The 18,912-nt window shown below is 58.1% G+C and overlaps 1 protein-coding gene across 2 annotated transcripts; it reads right to left on the reverse strand.

Annotated features, from left to right (window-relative positions):
* Nucleotides 1-1,376: 1,376 nt before the first annotated feature.
* Nucleotides 1,377-18,563, reverse strand: STK40 (serine/threonine kinase 40; the record flags this gene model as incomplete). Of its 2 annotated transcripts, none has more annotated exons than XM_079728467.1 (10): nucleotides 1,377-1,845; nucleotides 3,243-3,327; nucleotides 3,843-3,962; nucleotides 4,100-4,244; nucleotides 6,899-7,014; nucleotides 12,876-12,928; nucleotides 13,721-13,948; nucleotides 16,041-16,184; nucleotides 16,495-16,580; nucleotides 18,452-18,563. In XM_079728467.1, the coding sequence occupies 10 exons, from the start codon at nucleotides 18,561-18,563 to the stop codon at nucleotides 1,627-1,629; spliced, it is 1,308 nt and encodes a 435-aa protein (XP_079584593.1). In that variant the 3' UTR covers nucleotides 1,377-1,626. The 2 variants fall into 2 exon arrangements, with proteins under 2 accessions (XP_079584593.1, XP_079584594.1); XM_079728468.1 differs by having other exon boundaries at nucleotides 16,495-16,598.
* Nucleotides 18,564-18,912: the final 349 nt, after the last annotated feature.

Raw genomic sequence — 18,912 nt, forward strand, 5'->3', positions numbered from 1 at the left:
AAGTGCTGGGCTCAGGCGGGCTCCCACGGACCCACTGAGGCAGAGGCACGAGGCGCCCACGTGCCGGGATGGAGGCATGGGGAGGAAGGGGCGTGGGCGGCCCTGCTACTGCTGGCAAGAGGTGGCCCCATTTTTTCCAGATGGGGAAACTGAGGCACAAGGAGGTTTGGGACCTTGCCCAAGTCACTCACAGTGAGTCAGCTTTTGGGGAGGGGGCAGCTCACACCCTGGGAAACAAGGTCACACAGGCCTCTGTCACCTCCCCACTGGGGAGAATGCAGGCAGGAAGGGCCCGAGGGCCCAGGGCTGCCTGAAGGGGAACGCTCAGCTGCTCTGAGGGGTCTGGGGAGGGTAGGCCAGGGGAAGGTCTTTGCTTGGCACTGGACAGGGCCAAGTCCAGTGTGGGAGAGCGGGAAGGAGGGCATTCTGGTGAGAACAGCGTTTCTGGCAAGACGGGCATCCACTTCAAAATCTCGGCTCAAAAAGGGCAGCAGGGCTGTTCTCAAGCCAGGCTGGGCCCCCCAGTCCCCACGATTCTCCCCACGAGCCCTGCAGCCCCCAGGAAGGACCCTGGCGCCCCTGGTGGTCTGCTGGGAGAGACACCACCTCTATTACGAGGCAGGGGCGGGAGAGGAGATGCCCCCACGGTTCTCTGAACATAAGAGGAGTGAGGGGAGTGAGACGGCGTGCAAACAGGGCCGCCTGTTCACAGCTGGCCCAGAGCACCCCTCACCAGCCCCCCACCAGGCACCCTTCCCATCCACGTCGGCGTCACCTCGGTACCACGGTGAGGGGTGGAAGAGGAAACCAGGGCTGATGCAGGTGTACAGCACCTCAGAGAAGCTGAGATGGGAGAGAGAGAACCAAGTGTAGAAAGGCCTCCGCATCACCAGAAACAAGGAGGGACTGGTGGGCTGGAGGTGGAAGGGGACCGGCCAGAAGGGGCTTCTGAGCCTGGGGGCGAGGAGGGGGCCCACCGGGGGCTGTGGACTCCCCGCTGTCCAGCCAGGCTGGGGGCAGGGAGTGGCATGGGCCGAGCCACCTAGAGATGGGAGAGAAGTTGGTTTCAGTACAAAAATAAATACATTTGAATTCCGCTTAAGATGAGGTGACAGTTTTCCAAAGCTTGGACTGAGGGGCCTGGGGTCAGAAGGGGAGGGAGGAAAACAGACTGCGAGGGGCCTGGGAGGGCAGTGGGGAGCGGGCATTCAGGTTGGGAGCCAGCAGCGAGCTGCACTTTCAGCTTATGTGGACTGTGGGGGACAGCTGCCCCCGGGGGTCAGTGGGTCGGTCGGGCCCCCGGCGGGCGGGCTCCCTCCTCCTCCCTCTCACTCAGTCCAGAGACAGCATGGTTAAAGAGACAGAGGTAGATTAAAACGTCATGATTAAAAGCAGATTAGTTATCTAGGCTTCTCAGATTAAAAAACCAAACAATCAAGCAATCATTCCAAAAGGTAGCTTCGTGGTACCTCTGCTGACCCCATGTGTGACCTGGGCTGTCCCTGCCCCGTCCCCGGTGCGGCCCGGGAGAGAGTTCAGCGCTACGGGGCCCAGCCGGGCAGCCAGGCTGTCGGCTGGGGGCCGGGAAGAGGTGGTGGGTGGTGCCGGTGCCCCTGCCCGAGGCTGCTATTTCCGCAGGTAGCGCTGCGCCAGGATGGCTGCGTCCAAGGGGTTCACGGGCTGCGCGTCGTGGCCCAGCCGTCGCACGGGCGGCACGCTGCCCAGCTGCCGCCTGGGCCCCCAGCTGCGGGCCTCGTGCACGGAGCTCTTCTCCTCGGCCAGCAGCAGCTGCTGCCGCATGTAGTTCTCAAACTCGTACTGGGAGCACTCCTCTGTCACCTTGGCCTGCGCGGCAGAGAGAGACCCACGGAGCCCGGCAGAGAGAGAGAGAGACAGAGAGCGAGAGAGGCGGAAACGCAAGAGGGAAGAGCAGGGCCGTGTCAGCTGGCCCGCCTCAAGGGCCTCCCTCCCCAGGCACCACACCCTTGGGCCCGATCTAGTGGCCCAGAGTGTGGGGCCCGGAAGCCCTCCAGCCAACCTGGACCTCGCCTTGCTGGCCACCCTGGGTGTCGCTCAGACCTGTGATCTCCCGTAACTCACTGACCTTGGAAGAGGTCCCTCAGAAGGCTTAGTGTCCCACCCGCCCCAGTGAAACGGGGCAGTAGTCTCCCCTCACAGAGGCTCTCGAGGGACCAGGGCAGGTCAAGCGTTAAGAGAGCGGCCTGGGTCTGGGGTGCTAGCACCCGGGCCACCCTGTTTCTCCGTCTTGCCCCAGGCTGAGCTCCCTGGGACAGCCCAGGCACAGTCACAAACTGAAGTGGGTGGTCCCTGTGCTAATCATCAGAGGGGGAGAGCAGGGCTGTGGACTCAGACTTGGGTTCAAGGCTCAGCCACTACTTCCAAGCTGTGCGACTTTGGGAAAATTACTTTGCCTCTCTGAACCCGTTTCCTCTTCAGTGAAATGAGATAAGAACACAGGACACACAGGCCTGTAGTGTGGATTGAATGAGGCGTACTGGGGGGGCACTCACTACATGCTAGTGATGATTATTTTTAGCTGCTGAACAGCCCTGGGAGGGGGTGGGAGCTGGGGGGCAGGGCCTGGAACTCTCTCTTCGAGGGCCAAGAGGCTCTGCTGTAGTCCCAGGCTGGCTCCGTCCTGTCCTCCCTGCCCAGTGCTTGCTGTGGGGCTCCAGGGTGGCCCAGAGAGGGAGGGTCCTTACACCAAAGCCCTGCCCTCCAGGACGCACCCTAAGATCACCCGCTAGCTGCTGCCTTGCGCCCTGGTCTCCGCCCCGACCCCGGGCCCAGCACTTTCTCCAGTGCAGGCAACAGGGGAGGAGAGAAAACTGGGAGAAAATGAATCATCTGAAAAACTAAAAGCAGGAAGGGCAAGAGAGAACCCTGTGAGTCAGAGGCGCAGACCAGTGTGACCGTTTAAAGGGCCGGCATGTGGCAGAGCCAGGGCCTGGGCAGGAAGAGGAAGCTGAGGGAGGGCCAGGCTGAGCTGCCGTGAGGCCTCCCCACCGTGGGGCCTCCTCCTCGACTGCCTCACAGCCCTTCTCTCAGGCCACGGAACTGCCAGCTGAGCCAGACCCAAGGCAGGCCCCAGGCAGCTCAGGCTGAGGACTCAGGTCTGTCTTTCCCAGCTCCAAGGGCTGGGGAGAGGCCAAGGAGGCCCTGGCTGGGAGAGGGCCCGAGGGGGCCCTGCAGCCCTGCCCAGCCTGCCCTCCCCAACTCACCTCCTGGGAGCTGTCTGCATTGCTCATTTGGTCATCGATGTCAGGAACCACCTGCAAAGGCCCGCTCAGGGCGGACAGGGACTGCCTGCAGGGGAGGCAGGTGAGTCAGGCTGGCTCCAGGCAGCCCAGGCCCTACTCCCCCAAAGGGCCAGGTCCCCACTGCTCTGACACTTGGCTGGAATCAACAGACCTGGGATAGGTCCCAGCTCTCTCTCTATATATATATTGGCCATGAGGCTTGTGGGATCTTAGTTCCCTGACGAGGGATTGAACCCAGGCCCTCGGCAGTGAAAGCGCAGAGTCCTAACCACTGGACTGCCTGGGAATTCCCTCACCCAATAAATGGGGGACAATTTCCACCTTGCAGGCTGTGGTGAGAACTCAGTGAGATAATACCCATCCCATAGTTGGCATGGACTGGCATGCAGGAGATGCTCAACGCTGAGCTCTGCCTGCACCCTCCCAACCCTGCCCATCAGGAGAATCTGGAGATCTGCCTCTGCCTGGAGGAGAAACGGGCCCAACCTCAGGCTACTTTTCTGGGGAGGCAGGACAGTGCCTACAGGTGGGCAGAACCCGGCCTTGCCCCTGCCCACTCACCACGATGCAATGATGGCACTGAGGGCCTCCAGGACGTCGGCAGCAGCCAGGCGCTGCTGGGGGTCGAGGACCAGCAGTTTCCGGATGAGACACACGGTGTTCTCAGAAACCCGCCCGTCCCTGATGCAGGAGAGAGAGAGGGAGAGGCTCAGGTGGGGTGGGCTGGTGCTGGGTCTTGGACCCAGGACTCTAAGCCTCACTGTGTCGTTTCCAGCCCTCAAGCCTGAAGGGCTGGACTCCAGGGAGGGAGGACTCACTCGGGGATGGTGTACTCGGCGGCCTTGATCTTGCGGAAGAGCTCCTGCGGGATGCTGTCGTAGAAGGGGAACTGGCCGTAGAGCATGGTGAAGAGCACCACGCCCAAGGCCCACATGTCGCTCGGCTTGCCCCGGTACGGCCGGCCTGCAGGGCACATGGACACACGCACACTCAGCCCAGGGCTGGTGGAGAATGGCCCTGGCGCTCCCTCGGCTTACCGGCTTCGCGCCTGAAGTCCTACCCACAGGACCCCTCCGCCTTGGCACCCTCACTTCCAGTCAACCCCCGCCCCATGCTTCCTCCCAGAGCAAGCCGCACGGGCCCAGTCCTTGAGCTTCTGCCATGCTCGTTCCTCCTCCGCCCCTCAGGCTGGTTCCCGCTCGTGCTCTGGAGATCCGGCTCCACAGGGGGATGCCCCGCCTTGGTGTGACCCCCTGAGGGGAAGGGGTCACACCTGGCCTTGTGCAGCCGGCCCTCCTGGGCACATTTCACGCCTCCTCCTCACAACACCAGCCCTGCTCTACTGACCGCGAGCCCTTGGGCGCTGGTCCGGCCTCTGTAGCAGACAAGCTCTCCCAGGAGCTCTAACTGTCAGGCGACTTTTCCCTGAGCTTTGACTTTTGAGGGGACAGTGAACTTCAAGCTTTCCTTTTGGTAATGACAATGCCGGTTATGGTTTATTGAGCCAGATACTAGGTTATGGCCTTATTTAATCCCACAGGGACCTAATGAAGTAGGGGCTATTATCATCCCGATTTTATAGATGAGAAAATAGAGGCCCAGAGAGGTCAGTACCTTTCCCAAGGTCACACAGGTACTAAACAGACTATGAACTGTGAGGGCAAGGCCATGCCCGGTGCTGAGGTCTGTGCTTGGCACACAGAGTCAATGAAAGGCAGACCTGGGATCAAAACCCACTTGAGTCGCCCCACTTCATCCTCTTAACAATGTAGCGAGGCAGGACTGTTTTCAGCTTTTAACCCACGAGGAGACTGAGGCTCAGAGAGGGGGGTTGAGGGCCAAAGTCACACAGCTGGGTATTAACAAGGCCAGTCCCAGAGCCCGGGTCTCTGGTCTCCCAGTCCAGGTCTCTTTCTGATGCAGGGAGTTCCTCTGTTTCATCCTTCAAGACTGGCATGAGTCTGGAAGAGCCAGAGAGAGAGGCTGAGGGCAGCAGGTGGGAATGACTGCACGTGGAGGCCACCCCAGCCTGGCACTGCTGAGGAGGCCTGACCAGAGGCAGCCCATCCACCCCCAGGCCTGCATATAGTCACAGACCGCACCTCTGACACAGCTCTGGCTCCGTCAACTACAGGGATGCTTTCGGGACTCTCAGGGAGGGTATCCAGGCTGGGCTGGGCTGGTGGGGGAGGGGTGCTCAGGGAGTTGGGATGCACCCCTGGCACCCAGATCCTTCTAGCAGAGGCCACAGGGACTCCACCCCAAATCCCCAGGCCTGGAGAGTGGCACCACTGCCCTCTGCAGAGGTAGCCCTGGGAGAGGCCTGATGCTCCAGCGGAACCCTCAGCTGGGAGAAGGCCTCCAAGGAGATCGCAAAGGCTCGTGGCAAGTTAGAGCAGCCTGCTCCACAGGAAGACACGTGACAACTCGGGAAGAGGCTGCTTCTGCCACTGTGAGGAGGGAGGCACATGTGTGAGTGCTGGGGATAATGGGCCCTGTAGACAACCCTGAAACCTTCGCATCGCAGGGATGGGAGAGGATGTGAGCCCTTGGTCCCCGGAGGGATCAGGACAGAGAGAGGGACCCCCATGTGGCGAAGGACAAGCAAGAAAGGAAAGAAAGCCTACGGTGAAACAGAAGCATGGGCTTGGGCAGGAGGCAGCCCTGGGATCGAGCCTCCTGGTTTTCTGGTTTACTATTAGCTGTGACTTTGAACAAGAGGTCTGATCTCTCTGAGCCTCAATTTTCCCATCTGTAAAAATTTTACCTCACAGCGTAGCTGTGTGGTTTTATACAGATGATGCCTGTCATATGCTCAGTACAGCACCCAGCACTAACAGTTTATCAGAAGGTGATAGCTACATAATTGACTTATTTTGTGTATTACCTGTCTCAGCCCCACTAGAAAGTCAGCTCACCATCCATGGAGGCAGGATGTTTGTCTGACTGTTCACTGCTGTATCCAAAGTGTCTAGAACAGAGCCTCATACGTGGCAGGCCCTCGGTAAATACCAGCAGAATGAATGAATGAATGAATGAACAAACAAAGGGAGTGATATCTTTGAAATGCAAGTCTCATCACGGTAGCCTCAGTGAAGACCTTTTCAGCGGCGTCCTCTCGCACTTGAATTAAAGGATGGCGTTTCTCAACAGGGCCTCCATTAGGCCTTGCGCGGCCGGACCCCCACCCACCTCTCTGGCCTCCCGCTGAACTTTCTGAGTGGCAGCCTCAGGGGCCTTCTGTGGTTCCTCAACTATGTGGCGCCACCTTTGCCCAGTCACACCCCTCGTGGGCTCCTATCTATTCTCACAGCCTCAGCTCGAAGGCCACTTCCCTGGGGAGGGTCTTCAAGTGCCCATTCTTCATGCTCACAAAAATCACGTTTCTTTCCTTCCAAGCACTAATCTCAGAGAGTAACTAGTGTAATGATTACCATCTTCTTCCTCCATGGGACCCCAAATTTTGTACCTGGAGGGACAGTACTGGTTTGGGCCACCACTGAAGCCCCAGCACCTAGCCCGGGGCACACCCATAGATAGTGTGTTGACTGAATGAACGGCTGCAGAGCCTGGCTGTGTGAGGCCCCAGGGCCTGCTGCCTGGCGCCCTGCACATACCGCTGAGCACGTCTGGACTGATGTAGGCGGGGCTCCCCCTCTGGTCCTTCAGCAGGTCCCCCTCGCTCACGAGATGCTTCCCGAGGCAGAAGTTGGTGATGGTTATCCGATGAGTCCTGGGGGCGGGAGGCAGAGAGTGAATGAACCTCGGTGTCTGTACCCACGGGCGCCCCAGCTGTCCCCACCTCTCGTCCAAGGAGCAGAGGAATCACATCCACGTCCTTTTCTTCTCCATCGGCCCCCCCGGCCTCCCCATAGCTGCGTGGGGAGTGCCACTGGGGGTGCTGACACAGGCCCGTCGAGCTTGGTTGCCACCTGCTGAGCCGTCCCCGCAGGGATCTGAGTCACTCTGACCAGGGGAGCTTCAGGGTGCTCCTCTGAACCTGCGCCCTGGCTGAGTCTTGGGGCTACAGCTTAGGGCTTGGAAAAACTGCAGAGATTTCCTCAATCTCCATACACATAGTGTCTATCAGTAGACTGGGAGGAACTGGAGACCTAGTCTGGTTCCCTCATTTACACAGGAGGAGGAGGAAGTCCAGCAGAGTCTTGGAGGCCTTCCTTGAGTGCCTCCCTTCAGTCCCCCAGTGCTGATCCCTTTGGTCATCACTTTTATTATTATCGCAGCGGCACCAACAGTACTAAAAACTAATGCTGGGGCTTCCCTGGTGGCGCAATGGTTAAGAATCCACCTGCCAATGCAGGGGACACGGGTTCGAGCCCTGGTCTGGGAAGATCCCACATGCCGTGGGGCAACTAAGCCGGTGCACCACAACTACTGAGCCTGTGCTCTAGAGCCCGCGAACCACAACTATGGAGCCCACGCACAACTACTGAGCTTGCGCTCTAGAGCCTGCGAGCCATCACTACTGAAGCCCGCGTGCTTAGAGCCCGTGCTCCGCACCAAGAGAAGCCACCGCAATGAGAAGCCCGTGCACCACAGTGAAGAGTAGCCCCCACTCGCCGCAACTAGAGAAAGCCCACGTGCAGCAACGAAGACCCAATGCAGCCAAAAAAATAAAAATAAATTAAAATAAATTTTTTTTAAAAAAGGAAAAGGAAAGAAAATTTTAAAAAAAACCCCAAAACCTAATGCTTAGTAAGTGCAGACCCTGGCTGGAGTGCCCGACGGGGACTGTTTTCATTCACCCCTCACAACAGCCCACAAGGGAGACTTTCTCACGGCCCACTTCACAGATGATGCAATCAGGACACAGAGAAGTGGAGAGACTTGCCCAGGGTCACACAGCTAGTGAGGAGTGGAGCAGGATCCAACCCAGGTCTGTCTGACCTCGGACTCTGCCCTCTGAGTGACACCAGTGGGGTACCCACTGGGTCCCGGGACAATGCCCAGCACCTGGCTTTCCCTTCCGTTCCATCCAAGCTGACTCACCCCTTGTCTTGTACAGCAGACTCTGCACTGGCTAGAAAACCACAGATCCCCCATCTGAGAGAGCCGTGGTGAGTGCAGCTTTGGGCTCCGGTCCTTTCTAGGAGGCTCACAATGAGAACAGGAACCGGCCCAGAGAGGACGCCGTACGCCACCCCTGGGGACGTGGGGTGCGGGTGCAGAGCCTCCTCGGCCTGTGTTGGGGGGCACAGGGAGGAAGGGCCCCTCTGCCGTGTCAGCCGGCTGGCTGGGCGGAGAAGCCTGGGAGGACGGCAGGAAGGGAAGCCCCACCAGGGGCCTCGGGCGGCCTCTCCGTAGAAGAGCCTCCAGGGGGAGAAGAGGTTGGCTCAGAGGCACAGGTGTGTGCGGCTGCGCGCACGAGGCTCCGAGAGCCCCTCAGCTTTCTTGGGGAATTCTGTGGGCAAGCGCTTGGTGCAAAACAAAGGCCAGTCTGTCCCCGGCGTTCCAAATGGAATCGCTGGCCCTTGCCCTCCATACAGGCCTGCCCTGGCAGATGCCATGGAAACCTGCCTGGTGGCCCCCAGGGCAGTTAGAGTCTGAGAGGGCAGGCGAAGGGTCTCGGGCAAGGATCACGTCAAGAAGTGGGCTGCTCCTGCTCAGAACCGCCCATGTCACTGAATACGGCCTGCTCAGGCCTCTTGTCCACGAGGGCCCCACAGAGCAGACGCACTGCGTTTTCTCGCCTGGTCAGAGCTGGCCACGGCAGCTGGAGGCCTGAGACGCTGGGAGGAGGACCGCGCAGGGGAGAGTCTGGTGGGCTTGGGAGTCAGATCCCCGGGTTCTAGTCCTGGCTCTGCCACTTACTGGCTGTGTGATCTTGGTCATGTTATTTAATCTCTGTTAAACCTCAATTTCCTCATCTGTAAAACGGAAAACATTAGCACCTAACTCCCAGGGCTGTGTTAGGACTTAACAAGATAAGAAGATAATCCCAGGGAAAGCACTGAATCCAGGGCCTGGCAAACAGTGACTGATTACTAAGGGCCAGCTCGGATTATATCTCATCCTCAGACGGTGGGCACAGCTGGTGGAGGTTACCAGTGGAGACCCCAGGGAAGACAGCGTGCTGAGGTCGCGGGTGAGAGGAGCCACACTGTGACGACAGGCCCTGGAGCACACGTGCCCGCGCGCTGGCCTTCCACTCCACTCTGCTGGCAGGACCTGCCAGCCCTCTCTGCCCGTGGGGCTCGAGAAAAGCTCGGCCGAGACTCTGCAGGGTGGGCGGCAGGACCGGGTTGGAGCCTCTCCCACAGGAAACCGCACGGTCAGCTCCCAGCCCTCCCAAAGCCTGGCGATGCTCCCTGCCCGCCACCATTGCCCCAGTCAGCGCGGCGCACAGGTCCCTGGGAGTCCAGACCCCCCAGGCTGGTCCTGGCAGGAGGGGCAAGGGCAGCAGGAGTGCAAGGAGAGAGCTCCGTGTCAGGAAGGCCTGCTCAGTGAGTCACTCTTCAGCTATGGCCCTCTGGGCTACCACAGTGTGTCTGCTTTTCTAGGAACTGGGCGTGCAACGTGCCCATGCGGAAAGCAAGGAGGACGGAGAAAGAACCCACAGCCAACCTCAGAGGGGATTTCAGATGGCGACCCTTGCCCTTTATCCACAGCAGGGGAACTAGCAGCTGCCTTGCAAATCCTTCTCCCTGTTTCCCTCCCTGGGAGCGCTCTGTCCTGCTGGGAGCCTCCAGCTCATCTGCTGCCTCTCCAGCTGGACTTAGGGCCTGGCCTGACGGGCAGGAAGGGGCTGGAGCTCCTCCAGGTCCACCCTTGACTTCACAAGGATGAAAGCGAGGCCCCAAGAGGGGAGGGGTGCGCGCGTGGACACATGGAAGCAGGCACTGGGCGGCCAGCGTGGGTCCCTGCAGCACACCCGGCGCCTTCCTGGCACCCATGACTCAAGTGAGAGGCGGCCAGAACCTCTGTCTGCCCAAGACAGACAGGGGATTATAGGGTTAAAGGATGTGCAGCCAAGACCCAGGGTCTGAATGAGGTGTGGGTGCTCTGCGATCCCAGGGAAACACACCCATGCGTGCACATGCACGCACACAGACACACATGCGCATGGACACTCACAGAAGAGCTGCTATAGCTACACTGGCGTTACTCAAGAGAGGTGTCACCTTCCGACTACATTCCCAGAACCTAGGGGGGCCTGGAGAAGTGGGAGCCAGAAGCTAAGCCACCACAGAGACAAAGAGGCCTGGGGTGCTGGCCTGGCTAGCAGCGCAGGAGCCCCTGATGGTGCATGCCCATAAGCACCCTCGGGATGCTCACTTAGAGCCAATGAATGGCTGCACGGAAGCCTGGCAGACTGTGGGCTCTGCAGCCAGACGGACTTTGTGAACAGTGAGCCTGCAGCCCAGAGTGGGATGGTGATTGGCCCAACATCCCACGGAAGGCTGGGACCCGAGTCTCCCGACACGAAGACAATACGCTCTCAGGGCCAGGATGGTCTGCACTTTCCGACACCTCCTCTCTCCTTGTGCAGTTCAGAGCTGGGGCTGGGGTGCCTCGGGACCTGGCCACTGGCATCCTCGTTGGCCACTCACCACACAGAAGGCCTCATCTCCAGAGGGAGCGAGCATACAGGCCCTGCAGGCCCGGCTGGCTAGCACAGGGTGCGCTTATGAGGGGCAGTCTCTGCAGGAAGGCATAATCATCTCTGCTTTCACAGATGAGGACACGGAAGCTCAGAGGAGTGCTTGGTGCCACAGCAGCTTCTCAACACATGAATGGCTTAATCAACAGGTGAATAATCAAAGGAACAAGTGCTCACGGTCTCAAGGGTAATTAAGAGGCAGTGGTGTGCTGTGAGCCAGGTCTGACCCCCAGGGCCCATTCTTCCCTGGCTTTCCTAACTCTCTCTCGGCTGGTCAAGGGTTCAAGCAGCCCTGGAACTCCTGTTTCCTTCCCTCCTCCCCGTGCAGCACGACAGGACCAGGTTTTAACCACTTCACTTTTCTCAAGCAGGCAAATCTTTTTTTTTTTTTTTTTGCGGTACGCGGGCCTCTCACTGCTGCGCCCCCTCCCGCTGCGGAGCACAGGCTCCGGAAGTGCAGGCTCAGCGGCCATGGCTCATGGGCCCAGCCGCTCCGCCACACGTGGGATCCTCCCGGACCGGGGCACGAACCCGCGCCCCCCGCATCGGCAGGCGGACTCCCAACCACTGCGCCACCAGGGAAGCCCCAAGCAGGCAAATCTTTACTCATCCTTCATGAACTGAGATGGCCAGAGTCTCTGCCCGCTCCGTCCTCTGCACATTGGCCCTCATACAGTGATAGCTGCCCTCCGGTCGCCCCCAGGTGGCAAGCTCTGGGAGACTGTCTGCAGCACCAGTGCCGGGTGGGGCTGGGGACATGCCGAGTGCCGAGGGGGCAGCAGCATCCTCCCAATGGCATCTCGGGCTGGCACTGCAGGGTCGGGTGCCCCATGCCCCTCCCCAGAGCTCCTTTTCCTGTGACCAGTGTGGCTCTGGCCACTTCATAGGGATAGTGGGCCCAGGCCCCTCCAGGGCGGGCAACCACGTTATGGAACAAATCGCCCACCACACCACTTTTGCCATGAGGCGTGTGCTGCCTGCCATTTGCAAGCCCTCCGACCCACTTTAACACCAGGAGGTGAGAGAGAGGTGAGGATGAGAGGCTCAGGGAGAGCGGGTGAGGGAGGTGTGCCCTTCCCGGCCCTAGGATCTTGGTGACACACAGGGTGGGCTCTCCTCCCATCGGTCCTGGGACCCTGCATGGTTGGTGTCCCTCTACCATTGCCCCAGATCACTCAGAAGGGGCCCAGACCCTCTGCCCGAGCGGGGTGACAGCCTGAGGCAGGAGCCTCATGTGATCTCCCCCTGCCACTGGCTCACCGAGGATGCTGGGGTGAGCCGCCCAGATCCCCTCGAATATCGAGGTGCTCCCTCCCTGCTGCTGGGAATGTCGGCTTCTGACCACTCACAGCTGTGTCCTTTTCCAGGAAGTCCCCTCAGCCAAAGGAAGCTGCCTTGCCCAAAGCTATGCCCCCGGGAGCAGCCTGCATTCGGTGGCTGGTCACAGTCGGGATACAGGGCCATGTGCCCCCGGACTTGATTTGGGGCATCTGAAGGGCCCCCTGGCTTTCCAGGCTGAGGCCCTGTCGTGACTGCCCCGAGTTTAGCTTCTCCCTCAGCCCAATCCTGCCCCCTTCTCCCTGAGAGCGCGCCTCAGTAAACTTCCTGCACGTACTTCTCAGAGTCCGTTTCCTGGGAACCTGACCCACGACAAAGCCTGTTTTGCTCATCTGTCATTCTGTCACCTATTGGTCTATTTTTTATAGTCATTTACTGTGCACCCACTGGGCATGACAAATGAATGGACCAGGGGGACTGCTGAAATCCTTCCCAGAGCTCCCTTTCTGTGGCCTTTAAGGCTCCCCTTCTTAGCAAGCACCATATTCCCATGTGGCAAAAGACAGAAGCAAGCATCCCATCCCCTGGCCCCATGAGTCAGAATCCCCATGGGGACGCTGCAGGGCTCTGGGTAGTTGCAGCACATAGCCTGTCCCAACCCCGAGGTTACATCACGAAAGAAGAAAAGCGAAGCTTACCTCTTATTGAGCACCATGTTCCCAAGCTTCAGGTCTCTGTGCACAATGTTTTTCTGGAAAACAACAGGCACATGGTCTGCACTGTGAAGATGAGAGCCAGGGTCGGGCCTAGCCTGTAAGAGGTGGGCTCTCCAGGTGTTGCGGAAGACATGTCTCTTTAGGCTTGGACCTTGACTTGCAAGCCACAGACAGATCCGGACCACTTAGGGCCTCGTTAACCACGCGGACGAACTGGGGAACGTGTGAGCCCAGGCAGTCTTTGCCCCACACAGGGTGTTTACCCCAGTTCTTTCTCCCCTTAGGGCAGCAGCCAATGGAGAAAACCACTCCTCTCTCTGCCTTTACCAAACATCCCACCAAAAAACCAAGAACCAAAAAAGAAACCAAAAAATCCCAAGCACCTGCCTAGATCTGGGGTCAGAGATGAATTCTCATGGCTCCGACGACTAAGTACTGCAGGCTCGGCCCACAGAAGCTGTGTGTCTGCAGGAGGCCCAGGCTCTCCTAACCTGCGCCTCGGGGTTCCCGACACCCCCCGCGCCCTAGGAAAAGCTCAGAGACAGGCTGTGGCTGCACCCAGTGGGTATCTCTCACTTAGCCTCTAGACTGCTGGGGCATTTCTGCGCGGGGCTCTGCTGGGCTGCCCGCACCTCCCCAGGGCCGTGGGCTGAGGCCTGCAGCACCGTGTCCTCAGGTGTGCGTGTCATCCAGCCACTTTCCTTCTGGGTGTTCCCAGCTGCAAAGCACACCTGGGTGAGGGTGGGACAGAGCTGCTTCCGCTGAGTGGCAGCAGAAAGGCGGCTTTCCATGGAGAGAAGGCGGGAGCCGCCGGGGCGGAGCCTCACCTGGTGCAGGGCCTCCACCACGCGCACCACGTCGTAGAAGATGACCACGGTCTCCCGCTCGCTGAGCCTCTTCTCCTTGATGACGTAGTGCTGCAGGTTGATCAGGTCGGCAGTCTTGTCGCTGAAGTCGTGTGCGCAGAGGCAGTCGAGGACGAGGCAGATGCGCTTCTTCATTTTCTTAACCATTCGGCTGGATTCTGCGTCCTCAACAATTTCACAGGTGCGGTCCTGGGAGGAAGGGGGCAGACCAGGGCTTGGCTGGGGGCCCGCCAGGGCCAGGGCCAGGGGCTTGGGGCTCTCTTCTGGAGCCTGGAACAAGCCTGCATGTGTGAGAGCGGCGGAGGCCTGAGATCTGGGCAGCAAGGCCCATGGGCCGCTCAGCACTGCCCTGTTTCCCCCATGCCAGGCCCAGCCAGTGGCTCAGACTGAAGCAGCTCAGGTTGAGACTTCATGCTTTGATCCTACTGCAAAGCGTTTGGATCAGGGCTGGGCACTGAAAGCCAAAGGGCCCTCTGAGCTCAGTGTGCAGGCAGCACACTCAGGGCTCCGGGGCATCCTCCGCTCCTGGCACTCCCAGGGATTCTGGCAATGACCGATGTAAAATTCCTTCCAGTGTCCAAGATGGGGGAAGCTAAGTGTTGTGTGTGTCCAAGACAACTGCTGCATCACGTAGATGCAGGACTTCTGGGCAGCTGTGTAATGGTGGTTAAGAGTACGGCTCTGGCCCCTGACGGCTGAGTTCAGGCCCTGGCTCCACCTTGTCCTAGCTGCGGGACCTGGGGTGGCTCACCTAAGCTCTCCAACCCGGGTACCTCGTGTGTGAAAGGGAGCCAGCAACCCCTACCTCACAGGTTGCTGAGAGAAAAGACAACCATGCCAAGTGCTTAGTAAGCACCTGGACTCGGTATCGGTAAGCCAGGGCTCGGTAAGCGGGTACCACTTCCAACCCCAAGGTTGGTAGTTCTGGACCCATTTTCCTTGCTGAAAAAGTATTTCGAGTAAGAGAAAACACAGGTGCAACATAAGGACTTTGATCCTCCCAGCTTTAGGATGCCCTTGGTGCCAGCCCCAGCAGACTGGGGGACTCCTGGGGACTGAACGCCACGTTTCTCCTCAAGAGCAGGATCATACCTCTCATCCTCTCTTCCCCAGAGGCCCAGCACAGTGTCTGGCACACAGAGGACTCTAGAAATACCTCTAATCGCTCCGGTTCTCTTATCCAAAATGATATATACCAGGGTCAAGCTCTGGAAGCTACCAGAGATGAAATACTAAGAAATCATAATCACCCCCGATTTGATTTCATGTTTAAGGGACACGCTAGATTTCAGAGGTGCCTCTCATTGCACATCTAAGAATAAAGACCTCGGTGGGATCTATGTGTGGGGCTGGGAGGCATTTTCCCCTTGTTTTCCCTCAACAAATCAAGCCAACAAGGAGTTCTTACTGCCTGATATAACGACGGTGATGAGCACGTATGTCCCGGGACGGCTCGGTGCTTTACACCCTCTCATTCTTCCCGCCACCATACACGGTAGGCACGGTTATCATTATTCTCATTTTGCAGATGAGGAATCTGAGGCTTAGGCAGTGACGTGTTCGAGGTCACACCACCTGAATCCAGGACTGCCCGCTCCAAAACCTGTGTGCCCTCCCTGACACCAGGCTGCCTCTAGCGTACCAGGTCCATCCAAGCATGAGTGGGCCTGGCCAGCGCATCTGGCTGAGAGCGGTGCAGAAGCTCCACAGGGGCCTCAGCAAGAACCCTCCCCCACCCTCCAGCATTCTGAACCTGGTTCTTCATTTCTGGAGACGCAATTTCAGTTCTGCCCCGGGGAGGGCTCTTTTCAGGGTACCAGTCGCCAATTAGCACCTTTCCTAACGGACCTGGAACATCTGAGTATGGGGTTCAGGGACCCTTGCCAGAGAAGCTGAAAGGCCTGGGCAGGCAGAAGGACTGGTACCAAAGGCAACTGCGGGGATCCACAGTGCCCCGGCGCCCGTCCTTCCTCATCGCCCTCCCTTCCACCCCGGCCTGGCTGACTCCTGACAACACAGCTAGAAAGAGCCCGTGTCTTTACATAACTTCATACTTTCTTCTTTTCTTGGAAAAGCGGCTCTTCAAAGAAAGCCTGCAAGCTGCAAACCGCGTGCATTCCCGCTAGGCTGCCACCATCAGAGCAGGAGCTCGCTGGCCCAGCCAGATCTCCAGGCCACCCGCCAGGAAGTCCCGCTGCTCCGCATGTGGGAAGACTGGGGGGTCCTGTGGTGTGGGCCCAGCAGTGCCAACCGGAGTGGGGACGGGAGAGGTGCCACTTACCTGGAAGAGCCCGTGGTGGTGAACCACCCCATCCTGCGTGTGGAGGAGGGAGAGCAGGGAGTACTCGGTGTGCAACAGCATCTTGCCTTGCCTCTCCTCTTGGCTTTCTATTCCTTGGTCGCCCCTCTCCTCAAGTGTAAGGATCTTTAGGAAGGCACACACACAAAAACAAAACCCCACAACCCTTACTTTTCCGAGCAGAGTGACTAGAACAGGAGGGGCAGGGTTTCACAGCCTCCCACGCAACCCTGGCACACGCACCCACACGTGCGTGGACGAAGTGAAACGGTCTTTCCCTATGTGACAGCAAAATGATATAAGCACAGACAGAGCTCCCCGGGAGGAAGTGCACTGCTCTTGTTCACAAGTGGTGCAGAAGGTGGGAGGAGGGAGAAGCCGGGCTGGTAGGATGTCCCAGGGGTCCCCAGCCCCCCATGTCTGGTGCCTCACTTACCTTCAGCTGATAGAAGTCATCCGTGCCATCTTTCCTCGCCAAACACTGCACGATGCTTGGCACTGGTGAGTTGCCCAGACGGGGACCTATGGCACAGACAGCCACTGGCTTACTTCTCAGGAGCCTTGTCTACCATGGCATCGTGGGGCACTGTGCCACCACGTGGGCTTTTGGCTGGATCTTCTCTCCTGGAGGGCACCACGTTCACATCCACTGAACCCATGGTCTCCCCTCCAGAACTGGAGCAGTATGTGTGCATCTGCCTGCGTACACCTGGCTTTTACAGGCACATTTCTCAAGAGGGGCTCTCAACACAGGGTGCGTGCTGGAATCTCTGAGGAGTATGCGTTAAAGCAGAGATCCCAGCTGCAACCTGGGCCCTCTGAATCAGCGACTCCAGGGTGAGGACCCAGGAAACTGTCCCTTTAACAGGTGTTCCCCTGGCGGTCTGATACAGCCACGTATCAGCTTTGGGGAACTTCTGTACTTTTAGAGATGTACACGGCTTGATGTCCTGTGACAGCACCCTGAGCTTTCAGAGCATAAATCAGGTAATGTCACAGTGTCAGTGCACTGCTAAAAAACCTTAACAGCACTCCACTGCTTTTAATATGCAATCAAAATTCCTTTTTTTGGCCTCCAAGGTCTTGCATGATTTGGTTCCTGTCCAGCTTTCAACTGATCACGTTTCCCCACCCCTCCTCACCATACTCCAGCTATGCTGGACTCTTCATTCCTGAGATGTGAAGCCCTTCCCTGCTTCTGGGCCTTTGCACTTGCTGTTCCTTCTGTCTGGAATGCTTTTCCCCTGCTTTTCACATGGCTGCTCCTTCTTACCCTTGGCTGTCTCACCCTTGACTGTCACTTCCTCACACAGAACCTTCCTTGTCTACACTCTCTCTAGACCCTTCTTACTCTTACACCATCTTGTTTACTTCCTTCAAGGCCCTTACCCCTCCTTCCCACCCCCATGATGACCTCGTGTGTTGTTTACTCTCGGTTTCTTTTTCTAACTAGAATGTTAAGTTCCGTGAGGGCAGGAACTTGTCTTTTTTTTTTTTTTAACTTAATGGTCTTTATTTTTAGCTTTAGAGTGTGTCTCTCTGTGTCTCCAACCAACTGTCCTGCCCAATGCCCAATTCTTTTTTTTGGCCGCACCCCTCAGCATGCAGGATTTTAGTTCTCCGACCAGGGATCAAACCCGCGCCCCCTGAAGTGGAAGCGTGGAGTCCCAACCACTGGACTGCCAGGAAACTCCCCAGGAACTTGTCTGTCTTAATCACTGCTGCATCCCTGACAAATAGCACAGACCCAGCAGGTAGCAGGCTCCATGAACTGTTTGCCGAGTGACTGGAACTGGAACTATCTTGTACTCATAAGTCCAAGATGCTGTCCCAAAGCAAAAGTCACACCCAGTCTCTGGCTGCTAGGAGAGTTGGGGTCCTCAGAGCCCAAATCACCTGCAACCCTACACATGCAGTCTAGACTTGCTGGGCTTCGAACATCATGCAGAAAGGTCCCGCTGCTCCTCCAGACCACCAGTTCTACAGGGTTTTGGGGCCAAATTTGTAAGAAGTTTGCAGCTGTACCAAACACTTTGTGAACTTAGTTGTGCCCTCCAAAAATGGTCAAAGAAGTGCCTTGGATGATGTACCTTGGGTTCTAAGGCAGCTTGTCTGCTTCCTGTGGGTGATGTCCTGGGGACACACATAGGATTCTCTGGGGGAAGAGGCAGTCTATCTCTCAGCTGACACTAATCTAAGGCTGGTGCGGCTACAACAGAAACAACAACTCTTGGTGCAGAGCAACCTTCCCCTCTCATCAACAGACTCCATTTAAAGTGGCCGAGGGTTGGTCAGGCTCCCACGCTGGGGTGGGCGAGGCGCTGCACCCTGCGTGTCTGCGGGTCGAACTGTGCTGCCCCGGCACCCCACTCACCCGGCCGTCAGAGGCTTACCCAGGATGAACGGTCCAGCTCTCTTTGCATTATTTCCAGAAATCCCACTTCCTAGAGTCTTCGCCCTGGCCGACGTTTCCCCAGCTCCTCTGTCTGATGCTCTCCGCTTCATTCTCGGCTCTAGATGAGACAGAAAAGAGCCTTCTCACTGAGCAAGTCAGCGAGTTTCCTTACGCTAACTCAGCCTGCGAGTCTGACTTGAGGACGCATCCCACAGCTGCCGCTGCCACCTCCTCCCCCTCCCAGAGGAGCGTGGAAGGTTCTCGATAACAAAGGACCATGGCTCCTTTACTGGGGATTAATTAGGGGCTCAAGCTGGATGCACTGGCTACAGAGGTGGGCAGCTGGCCCACCTCAAAGGGACCAGTCAAATGCAGAGAGAAGGACACAGAGTTTTGTGCAGAGGCCAACTGGGGTCCCCTGAGACAGACAGCTGGCCCTGGAGCGACTGTTCCCAAAGT

The sequence above is a fragment of the Hyperoodon ampullatus genome, assembly GCF_949752795.1.
Source record: "Hyperoodon ampullatus genome assembly, chromosome: 2".
Classification (NCBI taxonomy): domain Eukaryota; kingdom Metazoa; phylum Chordata; class Mammalia; order Artiodactyla; family Ziphiidae; genus Hyperoodon; species Hyperoodon ampullatus.